Here is a 20,405-nt window from a genome sequence, read left to right as displayed (position 1 = left end):
AGATTGATGCTCTAAATATACTACATGAGACTGCTAAGGAGATAAAGAGTTTGAGGAAAGAAATTAATGAAATACTGATAAAGGAAGAAGTGATGTGGAGCCAAAGATAAAGAGTTTGAGGAAAGAAATTAATGAAATACTGAAATTTTTTCACGCAACAGCAACACAGAGACAGAGGAAAAATAGAATTGAAGACTTTTGGGGAGTAGATGGGCAGTGGCAAGAAGAGAAAGAAAGGGTTGAGGAAATCATTTTGGAGTATTTTGAAAAAATTTATAGCACAGAGCATCCCTGTGAGTATGAAGTAAAGGTTGAAGATGTTGAAAGTTGTATCACACAGGATATGAACAAATCTTTACTTGAGACCTTCCGAGTGGAGGAAATCAACTGTGCCCTCAATCAAATGTATCCAACAAAGTCCCTCGGCCCTAACGGTATGTCCCCTTTATTCTATCAGAAATACTGGGAGATAATAGGTCCTTATGTGACAAAGTGTGTTTTGCAAATTCTAAATTATGGTAGATTACCTTGTGTGTTGAATGAGACATGTATATGCCTAATCCCGAAAGTGCAATGTCCTCAGAAAATTATGCAATTCAGGCCAATCAGCTTGTGCGATGTAATATATAAGATAGTGTCCAAAGTTTTAGCTAACAGGCTGAAAAGAATACTACCAAAGGTTACAGGGAATGCTTAGAGTGCCTTTGTTCTAGGGAGACACATCACTGACAATGTTTTTGCCGCCTTCGAGACTATGCACAGTATAAAATTGAAAAGGAAAAGGAAAAAAAGGTGATGCCTATCAAGCTTGATATTAGCAAGGCATACAATATAGTTAAGTGGAAGTATTTAGAAGGGGTGATGAGGAGAATGGGCTTTCAGGAGAAGTGGATCTAACTTTCCATGATGTGCGTGAGAACAATATCTTACTCCATTCTTATTAATGGTGAACTGAAAGGATGAATCATTCCTACAAAGGGGTTGCATCAAGGGGACCCTATCTCACCCTACCTTTTTTTGTTGTGTGTGGAAAGGTTGTCAGCCATGCTTCGTAGGGAAGTTAGAATGGGGAGGATAAAGGGGTATCAGTGTGTCGAGGAGCACCTCAAATATCCCATTTATTCTTCGCCAATGATAGCATAATTTTTTGTAGAGCAACATTAGAAGAGGCCAATTGAGTGAGCCAAATGTTAAAGGAGTATGAGAGGGAGTCCGGGCAAAAGCTGAATAAAGAGAAAACATCTCTCTTTTTCAGCAAAAATACTAGGAGTGAAGTGATGGAATGGGTGAAGGATCTATTTAGGGCGCAAATTATTAGACAACATGAGAAATATCTTGGATTGCCACCACTGGTGGGAAGGGGAAAAAAGAAAGCTTTCAACCGAATAAAAGACCAAGTGGGAAAAAGAATTGCGGGGTGGAAAGGCAAGTTGCTTTGAAAGGTGGGAAAGGAAATGCTCATTAAGGCGGTGGTGCAAGCCACCCTAATGTACATGATGAGTTGTTTCAGGATTCCAGATGCTTTGTGTAAGGGGCTAAACTTCATGGTTAGAAATTTTTGGTGGGAGCAGAAGGAAAATGAGAGGAAGATGGCTTGGGTTTCATGGGAAAAGATGTGCCAAAGGAAAGCGGAGGGAGGGCTAGGCTTTAAAAATCTTAAAGTTTTTAATTTAGCGCTTTTAGCCAAACAAGGGTGGCAGGTCTTTCAAAATCCAGATTCTCTGTTGCATAGAGTACTAAAGGCAAAGTACTTCAAAAGCACAAGCTTTTTGGAAGCTTAATTAGGAAACAACCCCTCTTACACGTGGAGAAGTTTGATGGAAGCCAAAAGTATTGTGGAGAGAGGAATTAGGTGAAGCATTGGTAATGGGAGAAGTGTAAATGTTTGGAGAGATAAATGGCTTCCTACCCCTGAATCCTTTAAGGTAATTAGCCCAAAGAGTTAGGGGTCCATGGTGGAGAGGGTTGAGCACTTGCTTGACAGTGACAGAAGGGCTTAGGACATCAATAAGGTGAGAACTACTTTTCTTCCTTTTGAATCAGAGACTGTTTTGGGGATCTTGCTTGCTCACTCCCAAGTGCAAGAGATCGTAGTAATATAATTCTCGGAATACTGAGGTCAAACCACAAGGAGCAGAATAAATTCAAAGACAATATAATTAGATAACAATTTGGGTGAAGAAGAAAAGTAATTTTACTTGGTGATTGTTAACAAGAATAAGAATAAAAACTAATTTAAATCAATAATGTGAATACTAAGGCATCGGGGTGCTTCCCTATATCGATATGAGATTCTTTGTGATCTAAGAAAATATATATTTCATAATTGATTGTTCTTATACAATTAAAAACTTATGATTCGGTTGAACTGAGAGAATTCAAGAACGCATGATAACCTTGATTAATAATGCGATTAGAAAAGTTTTCAGAAAAACCCATTCACTTTAAAACCTGATTTCTATTTGAAACTATTAGAAATTTATCTAAACAATAAGAAAAACATGATTGAACTTATTGAAAGCATGGAAGAACTAATACATCAAAAGAAATCTAATTGAACAATCAAATATGTCGTTGATAAAATCCTAGAAAGAATCACATTGAATATTCATACCATATAGAAGAAACATAACTCCTAGGCCTAGCAAAGAGTTTAGGCTACTATTAGAGAAAGGAAAATACAAGGTTTTCTCTACCAAAATTCATTCTACACAGCCTCCCCTAATAAAACTTTTACTATTTTAATTTCCATCCGAGTTTACAACAGTAACATGTGAGTTAATTTCAGCCTAACAAAATTGAGAATTTTGAAAAACTCAAAACTGAAAAGTTGTAGATATTTAAGTCACGGTTCCAACCCATCTAGCCTTGTGTTAATTGGATTTTTGAGGAGAGAGATACGCCCAAAATACTAATCAGTGCTCAAATCAGATTTTTCCTTTTCAGATTTTGCCTTTTTGATTTCTTTCCTTATTTGAAGCTTCCAATCATGTTAGATGATCCAAGCACTCCAGCTGCACCTCCTTAGACATTTGGACATGGTCCTTTAGCTCCACTTTAATTCTAGTTTGGCCTCCATTCTCTCACAAATTCTTGTAAACTCATCTTTCTTACATGATTTCCTGAAAGTAGAAAATTACATACAATGAATAGCATCTTATTCAAGAAATTATGTAAAGATAAATAATAGGGACTAATACAAATCATGACTTATTTATACAAATTAAGCATAGTAATAAGGAGATAACGCCCACATAAATATAAAACAAGTATACATTTTAAGGCGTTATCAAATCTTGATCAGCCCGAGCCTTCCCAATGACTCTAGGATTTGGGCATGGACAAGCAATGGGCTATTCACTGTCAAAGTGCGTATGGAGTAGCACTAAAAGTGTTAAAGGACAACAAAGAGAAAGAAGACAGTGGAGAGTGCTCGGACACATCAAGAATGGGTGAGGTTTGGAAGTCCATATGAAGGCTCAAATGCCCAGGTAAAATTAAGCATTTCCTTTGGAGGGCATGCAAAAATATTCTGCCCACCAATTACTGCCTAGCTAGAAGAAAAGTGTCAAAATGGGATGGATGTGCTTGGTGTGGTAAGAAGGAATCTTTGAGCCATGTGTTATGGGATTGCAAGGCAGTTGCTGAGGTTTGGAAGGAATCGGGATTCAACCTTCCTAGGTGGAAGAATAATCATAGGGACTTTATTGACGTGTTTTGGAAGTTAAAAGAGGAAGCAAGAGATATAGATTGGGCTATGTTTGCAATAATGGCATGGAGCATTTGGAGTAATAGAAACCGATACAAGCACGAGGGGAAGTTCAAGCTTGCGAAGATATTAGTCAGCGATGTGGCTAGGTATGTTGAGGAATTTAGACAAGGCTTCACTTCAAATTCAACCATTCCTAACCAGCCCCTTCGGCTTGGATCCCAAAGGCACTCTCCAGATGCTGGTTGGTATAAAGTAAATGGTGATGCAGCAGTTTTTAAATAGGCAAGCTGTTGTGGAGTGGGTGTAGTAGTTAGAAATGAAGAAGGTTGCTTGATGGGGGCAATGAGCAAAAAGCTCCCTTTTCCTTTGGGGCCTCTAGAAGCAGAGGCGAGGGCAGTGGAGGAGGGAATTCCATTAGCAAGGGACCTTGGCCTTAATGAAGTTGTCATCGAAGGAGACGCAAAGATTGTAATGAGTGCACTCGCGAACTTAGACCCCCTGCATACCCCCTCTGCAATTCAAAAAGTAATGGAAGGGGTGAAGTTCAGGCCGTAGGCTTTCAAGTCATGGCAGACCCGACATGTTCACAGAAGCTGTAATGTGGCAGCTCATATGCTTGCAAAGCATGCTTGTAATGTTTCAGATAGCTTAATTTTGGTGGAGAATACTCCCTCAATGATTCCAACACAGATCTGTATGGACATATCAAATTTGGGTTTATCTCTCAATTAATGAAAGTTTACTAGTATTGACTATCAAAAATAAATAAATAAATAAAGAGCTTGAAACTCAAGTTTCACTTCTAAACTCGAGTTAAAAAAAATGTGCTATATAATTAAAGTTTGTCAAATAAATATTAGACAAAAATAAATAAAGGAGTAAAAAGGTAATAAGGTTATACCACCAGTCCACCAGGTAGAGAGAACCTGGTTGCAGCGAAATAAAAACTCCATATTTTCAACGGTCCAGATTAATCCTTATCACCATTTATTTCTGTAAAGCTAAAAGCTAATCCCATCTCAGCAAAGTGCAAACATCGACAACAATAATTCTGTCCCTTTTTCTTTCCGAGAGAGACACACAAACACAAAACCAGAATTGTTTGATCAAAACCCACCTAGTATATCGCTTTGATTTTGATTTTCACGATGTGTTACGGTCAGCACCAAGCTTTTTCTCGGGACAGCCTAAGCTCCTCCGCTAGGCAACAACCACCTGCGACTGAAAACAACAACAACAACAACAATGCGGAGGATGTTGTGGACAATCTGAGGGACCGGCTCGCCGACACTGAGGCTCGGCTGGCTCGCGCCAGGGCTCGTGAAGCCGAGCTGAGCCAACGGCTCGAAGAAATGAAGCGCTTCGTCTCTGTAATGGAGATCCTCGAGACTTACCTCAAACGACGATTCCGTGAGCAACAAGACCACGTTGATCGTCTCTTCAAATCTCTACCCGCATAACAAAAAATATATATATTTACTAACGCAGAACATCCTCTCCTCGGTGATACTATCTTTTTTCTTTAAAACCCATTTACCAGATTCGCTTGTCTATACATGTTTCTTTGTTTCTTTGACTATGTTGTTTGTGATTTTATCTAAGAAATGGTTTCATAGTTCTATAAATAGTTACTCGTTATCAATGCTGTGCAGAATTTTAGAGAAATTTCGGTTTCTGTTGTTTAGTTGCTGATTCTGGTTAATCCAGGAGTTGGAATTTAGCTGAAATGTATTGGAAGGTGAGCAAATTTGATATTCTTTCAGGTTCTATATGCTTAATGTTAGATCAAATGATCAAATTCATCACTTTCTAAAAGCTTATATTTTTGGGACAATCGGTAATTTATCATGGTATCAGATAGCTGCATATGCTATAGAGTGTTAGATAAAATGATTAAATTCACTATTTTCTAAAAGCTTGAACTTTTTGGACAATCGGTAATTTATCACTTGATATACTATATGGACTGCCCTGGATGGTAGATACGATTGTGTGTATTAAACATGTTGCTTATGTGAAATTACTAGTATTTGAAAATTTTCTGTAAATAGATGTTTCACCTACCAATATGTTAAGATGGGAAGGTTATGGTTAGGTAAGGAGTAAAGGAACTAGTTTAGAAATATCAGCATAGCCACCATTCAGTTATCTTGGCTGAAGAGAAATTTGGTTGTGTTCATTGGGTTTTAGGTGGAGTGTTAAAGTAAATAAATGCATCAATCTTTGTCAATTGGGGTTTTATTGTAGTTAATTACAATGTGTGTGGAACAAAAGTCAAAGATATGGGAAGATGCAAACTTGTACCACTGGTTTCTATGATTTAAGTTGGAAATCTTCATCAATTGAGGCAATAAAGTTGACAGCTACTTCCCAACTTACCAGCATTATACGTTTAATAGTGACTGTAATGGTGGCTACTTCCCAACTTACCAGCATTATACGTTTAATAGTGACTGTAGTTTCACCATTATCAAGCATAGAGCCACAAAGCATCTCTCTGTGGAACAAGACCAGCACCAGTAGAAGGGAATTGTGCCAGGGAAATTTCCTAATCTAGACGTGGATATTAGTGCTTTAAATATTTGTACCTTATTTGCAGAGGCTCAAAAATTTTTAAGTTGTGAGATACTTTCTCATTAGAGTGTTGTAAAATATAGGAATTGGCTGGATATAAGGATGTTGGAAGGCCTTTCCGTGGTATGCTATTGCAAAGAAATTTGGGTTATGCTATATAAACTGGTGTTGCACGGAAAACTTGTAAAGCAAGCTCAAGGAAACAAGGGTCGTGCCATGTGATGTATGTAGTTGGGAGACCACATCATTTTGAGGCTTGATTGAAAGTAACATACTGGATTATATTTATATTGGACCATGGGACTAAGTTTTAAGTAAATATTCGATGATATTTTTACTTTGTAGCCTTTTCACAGAGTAGGTGCTCAATGATGCCGGTGCAATTGAAATTTTCTAATTTATTAGGCATTCCCTTGGTGGCCATTGTTGAATCTGAACATAAATTCAATGGTTTGATTTGATTTTTTAGGTTGGTAACACCAGACATGCACAAGTATGAGTTTTTTAAAATTTGGTCTTTGCTCTCACCTTGAATGTTATATTGCAATTTCAATTTTTATCTAAAATTTCTTGAGCATTTGTTTTGGAAGATCGGATGATAGTGAATGATTGGATTGTATTCGATCCTGGGAGTCATTTGAAACAATACTATATAGAAAATTAAGCTTCCATCGTGTTTTACCGTGTCAATCTTTATATATTTGTTGGATCCCTGATTTCAAAGAACAAGCCTCTTGTGAAAGAGATGGTGATCAATGATTCTGGTGTTGCTAGAATTCTCCAATTTATGTGTAAGAAGGATGGGAGGATGTCGATCACTCATGGGTATGCTAGAGAGTTGTGGTCTCTAGTGCTATATTTGTTTGGGGTGTAGTGGGTTATGCCCAACAGAGTTATTGATTTGCTAAACATAGGGTGACATTTGGAATGTTTATACTCTGAATGTTATGTGGACTATTTGGAGAGAGTGTAGACAATAGAGCTTTCAAAGGTCTTGAATGGACTATGATGGATCTTAAGATGATCCTTTTGCAAACTTTGTTTGACTGGATGGCTGTTTTACTTTCTTACTCAACTTTGTTATAATGCATTGATTTTTGTAACTTCTCTTGTTTTTTGATGCCATCTAGCTACACATCTGGTGTGCTCATCTTTTTCAATAAAATTTCCTTACAAAAAAAGAATCTCAATTTATTGAAAATTCTGCTAGCAGTTCTCACTGATTCTGAAATTAGTCTTAAGCGTTGATTTTTATGTATTAGAAATGGAAACAGGGTTATGGCAACTTAGCATACTCAGGGATCAGTGATTAGTTTAAGATTAAGGGGATATTACTTCTAATTGTGGAGAAAGAATTATTCACATTTAAGGAAAACAATGATGCAAACATTCTTCTTCTTTATTCATTGTTGAATTGGACTTTGCTTGGAGCAGTGAAAGTCATTAGTTCTTAAATTTGGAAAATCAACGACATGCAAATGTTCCAGAAAAGGGCACTCCAATGAAGTTTAGTTGCTGTAGGTCAAAATGATGCATTTTTGTTTTTTAAAGAATGTTTTTCAAATTTTTTTTTTTTTTTGAAGTTTTGGGAAAATAAAGAATTTATTAGGAAGATCAATTCGAGAGGTTAGATGTCATAACTGAATAATTTTGGTGGGTATTTGAATCCATCAACTGCTTCTCTGTTTTCTCTGTTTGTTCATCAGAGACTTTTAAGTGGACTAGAAGTCAAGGCACATGACACTGTTTAGTGCTAGGCAACTATTTAACAAATCCTCTAAATACTTTTATTATTCAGTGTTAATTACTGAAATTAACCATTTATACATACAGTTATTAAATTTGTTCCGTTTATTATTATTTTTTTTTTAGTTGTAATATTTCGTATTATATTGAACTCCAATTTCCATTGCCCACCTGAGTCACCTGACCAGAGATATAGTGGGGCATGGGACTTCTACTATATGAAGAAGAAGCTATCAAACTAGAAACCCAGCAATAATAACCCCAAAGCACACCAATGTAATGAACAACAGGCAACAACACACAATCTTTGCCTTTTGCCATTACATAGGGAGACAGAGGTTGTGAATTTGTAACCAGCTCCTAAGTTGAGTGGCTGATGGACTTTCAAAGGTGTCTTCTGTTCAAGCTTTGGAGGTGAGAAAGAAACAGTTTGGAAGTGGGAAGAAGAAGAATCATCATCTACTCGTTTGACTACCACCAACAACACAATGGCTACGTTTAACCATAGTTATGATAAAAGTTGTTTAAGCAAGAATAACAAAAAATGTAGAATATTTTGTGATAGTAAGGTAAAAAAAAAAAAAGGGTAAGGACTTGTCTGTTATGTTCATCACAAAATTCAAGAAAAATATTTTAGTGGAGTGTCATTTTTTAAAATCTCAAGTAAAGTTTATTCATAATTGAAATGACTTTAAGAGACATTTGAAATTTTGTCTAAAGGATCATCAAGTATGTTGTTTACTAAAATGATAAGTTTCTTGAAATAAGCTTATTGATTTAATTATGGTCCAAATTTTAGGAGATTAAAATAATAATTAAAAGTATATGGATTAAATTGTGATAAGGCCAAACTATAAAGGTAAATTGTAATATATATATATATATATATTCTCAACCAACACTAAGTGATTTTGGTTAATGTGGATGTTTAGGACTTTTTATAAGAGCACTAAAAAACATATTTTTCTATATTTTAAAATTTAATAATTATAACAATAGGAAATGAAAATTTGAATCCTAATCGTCTCTGTTGAAAACACTACAAAATATCAATTAAATTATAGTGCTCTATATTTAAAGGGCTTGAAACAGAGTTATGCTATGCTTGTATAACCTTGATCTCATTTTGGGTATTTACTTTTCTTTTTTATTTCAAGGGAGAAAAAAAAAATCAAAAGCGAAATGATGGAAGAAAACTAGAAAAAAAAAACGTTGTATTTTTGTAAGATTATTGCGATGCTTCAAATTTAAGACAACCAACTAGCGCAATGGGGTAGTAATGATTAAGACAAAGAACCAATTTGTCAAAGAGACATTCATGCCCTGGAAGTCCGATTCTAGGTTGCAAGTCTAAGATGCAGAGGAAACTCAAAGAATTGCCTAAGCTGAGTCAGGGCCTTATGATACATATATAAAATAGAGTAATGCTACATATACAAACTATTTTACAACATTTTTACAAACTACTTATGTGAGTTTATTAGGGATGGCAATTTTTACCCGATCCGTAGGTACCCGGCCGGCCCGACCCTAATGGGCCGGGTTTTACCCGGTCCGATTAGAAATTGGGTCGGGTATGGATTAAAAAAAAAAAAAAAACCAAGGCGGGTCCGGGTCGGGTCTGTGTAAAAAAAAAAAAAGGGTATGGACTTGTCTGTTATGTTCATCACAAAATTCAAGAAAAATATTTTAGTGGAGTGTCATTTTTTAAAATCTCAAGTAAAGTTTATTCATAATTGAAATGACTTTAAGAGACATTTGAAATTTTGTCTAAAGGATCATCAAGTATGTTGTTTACTAAAATGATAAGTTTCTTGAAATAAGCTTATTGATTTAATTATGGTCCAAATTTTAGGAGATTAAAATAATAATTAAAAGTATATGGATTAAATTGTGATAAGGCCAAACTATAATAGATAAATATATATATATATATATATATATATATTCTCAACCAACACTAAGTGATTTTGGTTAATGTGGATGTTTAGGACTTTTTATAAGAGCACTAAAAAACATATTTTTCTATATTTTAAAATTTAATAATTATAACAATAGGAAATGAAAATTTGAATCCTAATCGTCTCTGTTGAAAACACTACAAAATATCAATTAAATTATAGTGCTCTATATTTAAAGGGCTTGAAACAGGGTTATGCTATGCTTGTATAACCTTGATCTCATTTTGGGTATTTACTTTTCTTTTTTATTTCAAGGGAGAAAAAAAAAATCAAAAGCGAAATGATGGAAGAAAACTAGAAAAGAAAACTTTGTATTTTTGTAAGATTATTGCGATGCTTCAAATTTAAGACAACCAACTAGCGCAATGGGGCAGTAATGATTAAGACAAAGAACCAATTTGTCAAAGAGACATTCATGCCCTGGAAGTCCGATTCTAGGCTGCAAGTCTAAAAGATGTAAAGGAAACTCAAAGAATTGCCTAAGCTGAGTCAGGGCCTCATGATACATATATAAAATAGAGTAATGTTACATATACAAACTATTTTACAACATTTTTACAAACTACTTATGTGAGTTTAGTATTTTTCAAGTAGTTATTACAAGTAAAAATGTAATGTTAGTGATGGGCCCATATTAAAACTAGTAAAAATTTGCCATATCAACAGTTTTTAAAAATATTGTAAAATAGTTTGTGTCTGTAGTATTACTTTATAAAATAATTAGATTGTTATATAACAAACATATCAATCAGGAGAAAACCTTTTTTTTTTTTTTTTCAAAAAACCTATCCAAAGTAAGGACAAGACTTCTGTCCAATTCATCAGTACATTAGCCCTGTTAAAATATGGACAAGTGATAAATAATTGCCACATATTTACATCTCAACCAGTCTGGTGCATTGAACTCAACCCTTGCTTCCAAAGTAAAAAGGTGAGCCGACGTTATTTATTATTGACCAAAAATAAAAGAGTTGGCGGCAAGGAAAAAAATAAGTTCATTTATTTTATATGATCTCATTACCAAAGTTCAAACTTTCCTAACGTTCCAAGGTTGAGTCAATTCCCTTTGGATTTATGCGTTAAAAAGGAGGAAAAACTTTAATTTCTTGAAGAGACCCTAGCAATGGAGATGTAAGTGATTTTTCAACCACTTTATTGTTCTTCGTAATTTATATGGATAGCAATGACCAACCTCTTAGACTTGTCCCTCAATCCTCATCATCAGCATCTTAATAATATATTGCTATACAAGTCGGCAAAGACAACCAAGCATCTCATCTCTTTCTCATTAGTCCAAGACGGAATAATTTGCATTGCATGAATCCTTAAGCCAATTGTATTAAATTACGTTTCAATCTTGTAATTTTTTTTTAAAGCTAGAAGGTCCAAAGTGAATATGACAGAATGAAACTGGCTTTGAAATTTCTTTTTCTAATCAATTCTCTTGGGACCCATTAACTGTGCCAATAATGTGCCTCCCCTTCAGTTGTACTAGTTTTGCTGTCGGTATTCACACTCATATTGTGTACTGAATCCACTCTATGAGTTTCATAGTAATTCTAGCAAAAAGTAACTTAAAATGTAAGAAAACCTTTCCATATGGTTTTAGGCCATTAAGCTTGTTTAAGAGGAGGGGTTAGAATATAAAAATGAAGAGAAGTGAGTAACAAGGTTGATAATAGGATGGGTGGAGAGTAACTTTTTGGATCGGATCGAATCGAGGATCATTCTTCTTTACATAAAAAGTAGGAATTTGAAAAATAGAAGAATCATCATTTCATTTAAATTGAAAAACAAAACATTTCAAATTGACTACATTTAAAATAGTTTACATTTTTTGTTACAATTTTATGATATGAATCACGATTTTTAATAGCTTTTAAGGAAGGGAAGAGAATGAAATGATTTATATTTCTTGTTTCAATTGTTTCATAGTTTCTTGTATCTTATTTGTTAAAAGTGACATAAATTGATAAAAATTCAAATAAAAAACAAGTTTTTTTTTTTTTTTTTTTTGAAGAGAAGTGAGTAACAAGGTTGATAATAGGATGGGTGGAGAGTAACTTTTTGGATCGGATCGAATCGAGGATCATTCTTCTTTACATAAAAAGTAGGAATTTGAAAAATAGAAGAATCATCATTTCATTTAAATTGAAAAACAAAACATTTCAAATTGACTACATTTAAAATAGTTTACATTTTTTGTTACAATTTTATGATATGAATCACGATTTTTAATAGCTTTTAAGGAAGGGAAGAGAATGAAATGATTTATATTTCTTGTTTCAATTGTTTCATAGTTTCTTGTATCTTATTTGTTAAAAGTGACATAAATTGATAAAAATTCAAATAAAAAACAAGTTTTTTTTTTTTTTTTTTGAGAAAAATGTGAGACAATACAAAAAGTAAGAAGCTATAAGTTTCCAACCAAATAGAACAAAATGTTTATTTTTATCCCAATTAAAAAGTAAATGTTTTTAAGCGTCCATTTAGTACTTCTTGTAATTTTTGGAAACCTATTTGTTAAGGTGAGAAAAAAAGAGTTAGCTCATTTTATTTTATTTATAAAAAAGGATAATTTTGTTAATTTCTTGGGAAAATGAACTTTTTGCAAGGAAAATTCATATAACTTAAATTTATTTTTTCTTCTAAACTAGTTTGGAAGAGTATTTATTCGACCCGTTTTGTTGCAATTTATAAAGAAAAGTACTACATTTATAATACTTTTACAACAAATTATAGGTGATAAATTGCTACTAATTCTAATTTGAATGCAGCACTTAAATTACTTTTTTACTCACTTATAACAACAAATAACAATCTATCACTTAAAACTTGTTGTGAAAATACTGTGATAGCATTTCTCATTCATAAAATTATCTACTTGTATTAAGTAATAGAACTAAACATATACTTGAAATTTTTTCTTTCAAACCTGTTAAAAAGTAAACTTTTTATTTTTTTCTTTTTTAAGAAAAGCCAAAATTAAAAAAAAAAAGAAAAAAAAAAAGAAAAAAAAAAAGGTGAGGAAAAGAAAAAAGCCTGACAGTTTACTTTTTATCATCTTAAAATCATAATTGCAATACTATGTGCAAGGGCAAGTATGGAGTCTATGGACAATGTGCAGTCTTTCAGCTGTTAATTTTATCCTCTCAACGGGCAAGAAAAGGGGACATTACCGTAATTTCAAACTGAAAGCAGCTTGCGAGCGGCAAGGACAAGGACAAAAGAATCAAAAAGGTTCACGACCTCATTTCAACAACAACAAGAAGCAACAATCAAAATTCAAAAGCCTCACTCTCACTCTTTCTTTCACTCCCATTACCATAATAATAATATCTCTTTCTAACTCTTTTCCTGTTTCGGTTATCAAATAATAATAATAATAATGGCGCTAATAAAAGTAATCTAATCTCACTTACACATTTCCTATCCAATCCTCACTCTTTGCTTTGCGTCTACTCTCTCCCTCACACCCACACCCACACAATTTTCTTTTTTATGCTTTATAGAGTAACGGAGTGGGTTTAATTCCTGGAAAGCTGGTAATACCCATTTGAGAAAAATGAAAAAGAACGCTAAAATGGAAGCTGGGTCGAGTTCACAATTCCCAGACAAGCCGGATAGAGTGAAGGGTGCTTCCATTTCCTCCAGGCTTGGGTCCATGTTTCCAAAGATCGAGCCTTTTGTGCCAAGAATCGATCACGACCCGAATGACCTGAGATCTTGGGCCAAAAGAACTGGCTTTGTCTCTGATTACTCTGGAGAGACCAGGGCCAGTGCTAGTGACAAGAATGATAGTGCTGGGTTTGATTTGGAGAGAGGTTTTGATCATAGAAACGGTGGTGGGTCGTCTCCCAAAATCGAGATCGACCCGATTCTGGGCCGGACTAGGCCGAACCAGGGGATTGAGATTGAACCGCAGAATCAGAGGAGGAGGAAGCGAGATAAGCCTGTCTTGGGGGATAAAGAAGATGAAAGGAAAGTTGGTTTGAATGGAGTTAATGGGAATGTGAATGGAGTTAATGGGAATGGGAATGGAAATGAAGTCCCAGTAGTTACTCCTTCAGCTGCTGAGGCAAAGAAAGAGGAAGAAGTAGCCCAAAGAGAGGCGAAAATCGAAGTGTATCCAGAACTTGAAGAAGAAGCTCATGGAGGAGGGTGGCGCTTGCCTTCGGAAATGAAATGTGGGCTCAGAGAGAATCCTGGCTTTGGTTAGTAATTTAGTATTGTTTTCACTTTCTTTTTTTCTTTTCTTTTTCTTTTGAATTATGTTGGTGCTGTGTTTGGTTGGTATATATGGAGTTGCAGTTTGGTGGAAGAATTGGTTAAATAATTAAATTAACCATATCCTAATAGCTTAACCTATTGGAACAATCGATAATTTAATATGATATCAGTGCATGAGATTTTAAGTTTGATCATTATCTCCTCTTCTTTAACTCCCATTTAAATTACCACGTGTTGGCCTCACTTATTAAACAGTAGTTTTGGCCCACAGGTGAGAAGGAGTGGTAAAAATATTGATTAAATGGTTAAATTAATCATATTCTAATAGCTTAAGCTATTGAGACAATCGGTAATTTAACATAATTACTACTTACTTGGTAATAAGGTTGATGTTTAATACTTGATACAACAATGCAGTGAGGCAGCTAGAGTGTCCATTCCTATCTTGTATAAGTATATAACAGCAGAAGCTGAGAGTAAGAATCCAAATTAGAGTCTAATTGCACTCCAGTTTTGTGGCAAGTGTCATTTTAATTTTCCTATTATTTGATGGAAATAGTTTCTATATATTAAATACACTCCAATTATATGCCAAGTGAAAAGAATAAATGTGGTGGACCTTGATTAGTCTGTTGAGGATTCATATCCGACCACAAAATTTGGTACTAAGTCTTGTTATTGTATTTGGCTTGGAGATGAAATCTTATTTTTAAATTGTTAGAGCCAAGGCTGAAAATTGTTAGATCAAGCTAAATTTGTAATTGTACGGGAATTCCTATGTAGTTTAGAGAAAGACCTAATTAAGAAGTTAAAAAACAATTTCTGGCAATTCCTATGTAGCCTGTGGATCCCTCTCTCTCTCTCTCTCTTGCATGTCCCCCCCCCCAAAAAAAAAAAACTGTTATTTCCCTTTTAACATCTTAGGAAGGTTTGAATTGCCATTCTTCAAATCCTGTTGGAGTGACTTGCTAGAGTTGAGTTTTTTCCTGACTCTTATCTGGTTGCTTAACTGCAGTACCATTAATGTATTATGGCCTCCAGCACTATCTATCTTTGGCTGGTTCACTAATATTCATCCCCTTGATAATTGTACCAGCAATGGGTGGAACAGATGTAAGAATCTCTACTATTATCCCTCTAACATCTTGTGGAATTAAATAAGTTGAAGTTACTAATTTTTTTTCTTCATGAACTATAACAGAAGGATACTGCTAATGTGATTTCAACAGTGCTGCTGGTTTCTGGTATTACGACAATACTGCACTCCTACTTTGGCACGAGACTTCCTTTAGTTCAAGGGAGCTCATTTGTATTTCTGGCGCCAGCATTAGTAATCATAAATGCGAAGGAGTATCGAAATCTTACAGAACATGTAAGTTCATAAAAATTAATAAACTTTTCATATTCTAATCAGCTGTAAGCTTATATAGCATTGCCAGATATGGTATCTCTGGCACCAGCATTAGTGATCATAAATACTAAGGAGTATTAAATTCTTACTGAACATGTAAGTTCATAACAATAATCAACATTTCATTCTATCAGATGTAAGCTTATATAGCTTTTCCAGGAATACCTTGAACATTCTATATTCCTGATAAATCTTTTGCAGTTATAGGAGATTTACATGACAGTGATAAACATTTTGGTTGGATGGGAATGGCTAGCATCACTGTGATGATTTTTCTGTTAAATCATTTTTGCATATCCATTGATGATTTTTCTTGCATGTCAAACGAATCAGAGATTTTTTAGTCCTTGAAAGGATGCCACTTTATTTTGATATGAACTCATCATTTAGTTTCAATACATTATTTAACTGCAGAAATTCAGGCACATAATGAGGGAATTACAAGGGGCAATAATTGTTGGTTCAATATTTCAGAGCATTTTGGGATTTAGTGGTTTGATGTCCCTGTTTTTGAGGTAAATCAAAAGGCCGATTGTGATATCTTTTTTGTGCTCATCTCAATATTTAATGCTTATGTAAAATGAAATTCACACACATAAAAATTCTTGTGCAAACTTTCTAAGTGCTGTTTTCATGCTTCTTAGGTTGGGTTTCTTTTCTTCTTATCTGATTATGACAATGTAATAAAGCACTTGTTAGAATGTAAATTCTTGCACGTTTAGCTTCCTTTTCACATGGAAAGATATCTTGGTTCTTCATAGTTACTATGATGCCATGTGGTTGTAGTAAATAGAAATTTTGATGAAAAAAATATCAATAATGCATCATTAGCTTTCTACTACATTCTCTTTGTAGGGTGCATTAATAATTTTTCAAATTTCCATTTAAGAATTAAAATTTTACTTCAACACTCAAGGTCTGCCAGATCGAGTATCCATGCAATTTGGACCTTGCCTTGTGTGCTCATGTATATAACAATAACTTGCAGGTTGATTAACCCAGTTGTGGTTGCACCAACTGTTGCTGCTGTAGGTTTAGCATTTTTTAGCTATGGGTTTCCACAGGCTGGTGGTTGTGTGGAAATCAGTATTCCACATATAGTATTGCTTCTTATATTTGCCCTGGTAAGTGATTTTCAACTGATTTAGATCATTCTGTTAAGTATGTCTATATATTTTATAGTTCTATCCTTAGTACTTGCCAAAATTGTTCCAAATATCAACCATATAGAAGAAGTTAAGGGCCCACTTCTTCTTAATTCATTTAAATGCTTTTGTAAAGTGTTCAAATCATTTACTGTTGCACTTTTGTTGTTTGTTTAGTACCTTCGAGGAATATCCATCTTTGGGCATCGTGTATTTCGAATTTATGCGGTATGCTTCTTACCTTTCACTATTATATCTCATGTTGGGAGAATATATTAGTGATTTAAATATATACCTAGTTTTTATATATAGAATATATTGGTGGTTTAAATCTATAGCAAGTTTGTATATGTGCTTTAAATATCAATCATTGCATACTCTATCTTTTATAAGATAGGTTGGTCCATGTCATAACAATAAATTTAGATACTGTAATAAAAACGTAATTAACCCATCCATGCTTCCAAGAAGCCTTGTTGTAAACCTTATATATTTCCTTAGTTGATGAGGGTCCATAGCCGACCCCAATTTAAGGGGGCATTAGGGCTTAGTTGGATTGAGCTTTAGTTGATGAGGTACTTTAAATGTTTTTTGTTTGTTGAATGCGGGTATCATTAATTAATCTTACTGAAATATCTCAATCATTGCAGGTTCCCCTGAGTGTTATGATTATATGGACATATGCCTTCTTTTTGACAGCTGGCGGAGCCTACAATTACAAAGGCTGCAGCCCTGACATTCCCAGTTCAAATGTCTTAATAGATGCATGCAAAAAGCATGCATATACTATGAAGCATTGCAGAACTGATGTTTCAAATGCATGGAGAACTGCTGAGTGGGTCAGAGTTCCCTACCCTTTACAATGGGGTATCCCTATCTTCCATTTAAGGACTTCCATGATAATGATCATAGTGTCACTGGTTGCATCAGTGGATTCGGTAGGTTGCTTATATTCAGTGCACACAAAATAAGTAAATATTTTTTTTTTGTTGTTGTTGTTTTTTCCCCCCTGCAGTCCTCACAATTCATGCCCATGAGGCACAAAGTGCCACATTTTACAGAGGGCTTTCTCACTGTAGGAGAACAGTGCTATGTTTTGAATTGCTAAGCCATCTCTTTTATGGAAATTATGGAAGTGCCAAATGTGGCATGACTTCCTGTAGTCATGAAACTCTTGTGACTTCATTTGTTGAAGAAAGTAGAATATTAGAGCTTGCAAAAGCACTATTATTTAATTTATTTTTTTATTTTTTCATGCAAGAGCACTAAATAAACATGGAGATGGAATTACTATTTTGATACTGACGTGGTGCAACAACCAAACCAGGTTGGAACCTATCACTCCGCATCTTTGCAGATTAATTCAAAGCCCCCAACTCCAGGAATTGTGAGCAGAGGAATTGCGTTGGAGGGCTTATGCAGTATATTGGCAGGACTTTGGGGTTCGGGAACTGGATCAACAACCTTGACAGAAAATGCGTATACCATTGACATGACAAAGGTGGCTAATAGAAGGGCAGTGGAAGTTGGTGCTGGTTTCTTGATCCTCTTCTCCTTCGTAGGTAAGCATCCTAAATCTAAGAAAACCCAATATTGAGACTGAAATCCTTCTATATGTGCATGTTCATGAGACCTACAGATGGTCATGATATGTCCAGATTAAGTCCAAGCCAATCTGTCAGGTTTGATACCTGAAAGTATAGGAGTTTTCGTTATTCTTAGTTGGATTCTATATTTTAATTCTCTTTGTTGACTAATGTAACTTGGTTATTATCATCCATGAGTGGTTTCTTTTGGTTAAATTACACTCACCTCTCTCAAAGTTAAGGGAAATATCAAAAACCTCCTATTTTCATTAAGACAACCCATTGAGTTTTTGATACTGTATTAATATATCCCCTACAACCATTTGTGTCATTATAAATTGAGTCAAAATACACATTTTTGAAATTGAAATCTCATCCAAAATTACTTCAAATAGTGTGTACTAACCAAGCTGATTATATGATAAAGAAAAACAAAATAAAGTAATAACCTCGGTGGCTAGTGTAATTTAAGAAAAAAGGAGGGTGTCTTGGCATTTCTCCAAACCTCAAGGGAGGTTAGTTTCATTTATCCTAATCTTTTTTAGCTTTAATTAGGTTTAATTGCATTAATTTCTTTACTTCTATTTGATAGGAAAAGTGGGTGCACTTCTTGCTTCTATACCACTGGCAATGGCTGCTTCCATATTGTGCTTCATGTGGGCCCTTATTGTGGCATTGGGTCTGTCAACTTTGCAGTACGGTCAAACAACAAGTTTTAGAAACATTGCAATAGTTGGTATTTCATTGTTCCTTGGGTTATCTATCCCTGCCTATTTCCAACAGTATCAACCTATATCCAGCTTGATACTGCCAAGTTATTTCGTTCCTTATGCAGCAGCATCAAATGGACCTGCCCACACTGGGAGTCAAACAGTAAGTTGCTCTTACATTTTGCTTAACATAGTTTTAAGCGCACAACTTCATTTAAAGCATAGTCATTTGAATCAGCTTCCCTTCCCATTCAAAAGGAAAAAAGGGAGGAACTTCGATCAAAAGTGAATATTTAAACTTTGAGGTCATAAAGTTATCTATATAACTGAGCTTATGACTTTCAAGGGTTTAACATCATGTTATATAACATGATATGAGCAATTTCATGCTGACTGGATTATTGGAATACTCAGACATTAGGAAATACGAAAAGCAATTCTAATAATCTGCATTTTTGGCCAAAATAAATTTGATGTTAAAGATGGTGAACTAATATTTTCTGATAAAATCCTTCCAATAGGTATGTAAAATGTAAAAGATATATTTGACATAACTCTAATCACTGTAACCTTATATTGAAGGAAGAAAATAGGAGCTTTTCTTGACTATTATTCACTTATTGAATTTTTGAATGTCATTTCTTGTTTCCTTTGTTCCTTATGATAAAGAAGAGCTAATCTGTCATTATCTTCATTGGGTATGTTTCAGCTTGATTTTGCAATAAATGCACTTATGTCTTTGAACATGGTGGTGACGTTCTTGGTGGCATTTGTACTAGACAACACCGTCCCAGGCAGCCGGCAAGAGAGGGGGGTGTATATATGGTCACGTCCTGAAGAAGTTGCGAGTGACACATATTTCCTCTCGGACTATGCTCTTCCAAAAAGAGTTGCCAAATGGTTTCGTTGGGCAAAATGTTTGGGGGTGTGATTAGCAGACAATAGGATTAGCAGCCACTATTAGGAGATTTCTCTGCTTAAATACCACTTCCTAGATTTTTTTCTTTGGGGTGGGAAAACAGTGGAGATACAGTATAGCTGAAATGAAGAAATCGTCTAGTTCAGTATACATAGCAATAGTTTTTTTCTACACGGAATTTGAAATTTCCTATTTTATCAAATCAATAAAAATGTGAAATTGCTTGTTATAATTGAGACAAACAAGGATGATTCCAAATTATATCAGTAGTAAAATATTCTTTCTAAGAGCTATTTTTGTACCCTTTTAAAGTTTTGTTTCCCTCTTGTTTCTACATTGAATCTAAGAAAATTGGTCTTATGGTCCATCTTAATACTTAAACCAATCAAAATAGTGACTTTAAAAAGTTGG

At 34.6% G+C, this 20,405-nt stretch overlaps 2 protein-coding genes across 2 annotated transcripts; both read left to right on the top strand.

The window, feature by feature from the left end:
* The first annotated feature begins 4,609 nt into the window (after window positions 1-4,609).
* LOC136062122 (protein SKIP34) lies at window positions 4,610-5,354 on the top strand. The gene has a single exon (XM_065760831.1). It carries the CDS (start codon window positions 4,861-4,863, stop codon window positions 5,170-5,172), a length of 312 nt encoding a protein of 103 aa, XP_065616903.1. The 5' UTR covers window positions 4,610-4,860; the 3' UTR covers window positions 5,173-5,354.
* A 7,903-nt stretch (window positions 5,355-13,257) lies between these two features.
* On the top strand, window positions 13,258-20,283 carry LOC112018305 (nucleobase-ascorbate transporter 11). Its single transcript, XM_024050820.2, has 10 exons — window positions 13,258-14,207; window positions 15,239-15,336; window positions 15,425-15,595; window positions 16,049-16,149; window positions 16,623-16,758; window positions 16,957-17,007; window positions 17,430-17,717; window positions 18,107-18,341; window positions 18,958-19,238; window positions 19,785-20,283. Exons 1-10 carry the CDS (start codon window positions 13,559-13,561, stop codon window positions 20,004-20,006), a joined length of 2,232 nt encoding a protein of 743 aa, XP_023906588.2. The 5' UTR covers window positions 13,258-13,558; the 3' UTR covers window positions 20,007-20,283.
* Window positions 20,284-20,405: the final 122 nt, after the last annotated feature.

Source organism: Quercus suber, unplaced genomic scaffold, assembly GCF_002906115.3.
Source record: "Quercus suber isolate HL8 unplaced genomic scaffold, Cork oak 2.0 scaffold_383, whole genome shotgun sequence".
NCBI classification, from domain to species: domain Eukaryota; kingdom Viridiplantae; phylum Streptophyta; class Magnoliopsida; order Fagales; family Fagaceae; genus Quercus; species Quercus suber.
This window is presented reverse-complemented; position numbering and strand designations above follow the sequence as displayed.

Coding starts and splice junctions, on each gene's coding strand:
- LOC112018305 (XM_024050820.2), top strand. CDS start 13,559: ATGAAAAAGAACGCTAAAATGGAAGCTGGGTCGAGTTCACAATTCCCA. Junction 16,150..16,622: donor TTGATGTCCCTGTTTTTGAG/GTAAATCAAAAG, acceptor AATAACTTGCAG/GTTGATTAACCCAGTTGTGG. Junction 16,759..16,956: donor TGCTTCTTATATTTGCCCTG/GTAAGTGATTTT, acceptor TTGTTTGTTTAG/TACCTTCGAGGAATATCCAT.
- LOC136062122 (XM_065760831.1), top strand. CDS start 4,861: ATGTGTTACGGTCAGCACCAAGCTTTTTCTCGGGACAGCCTAAGCTCC.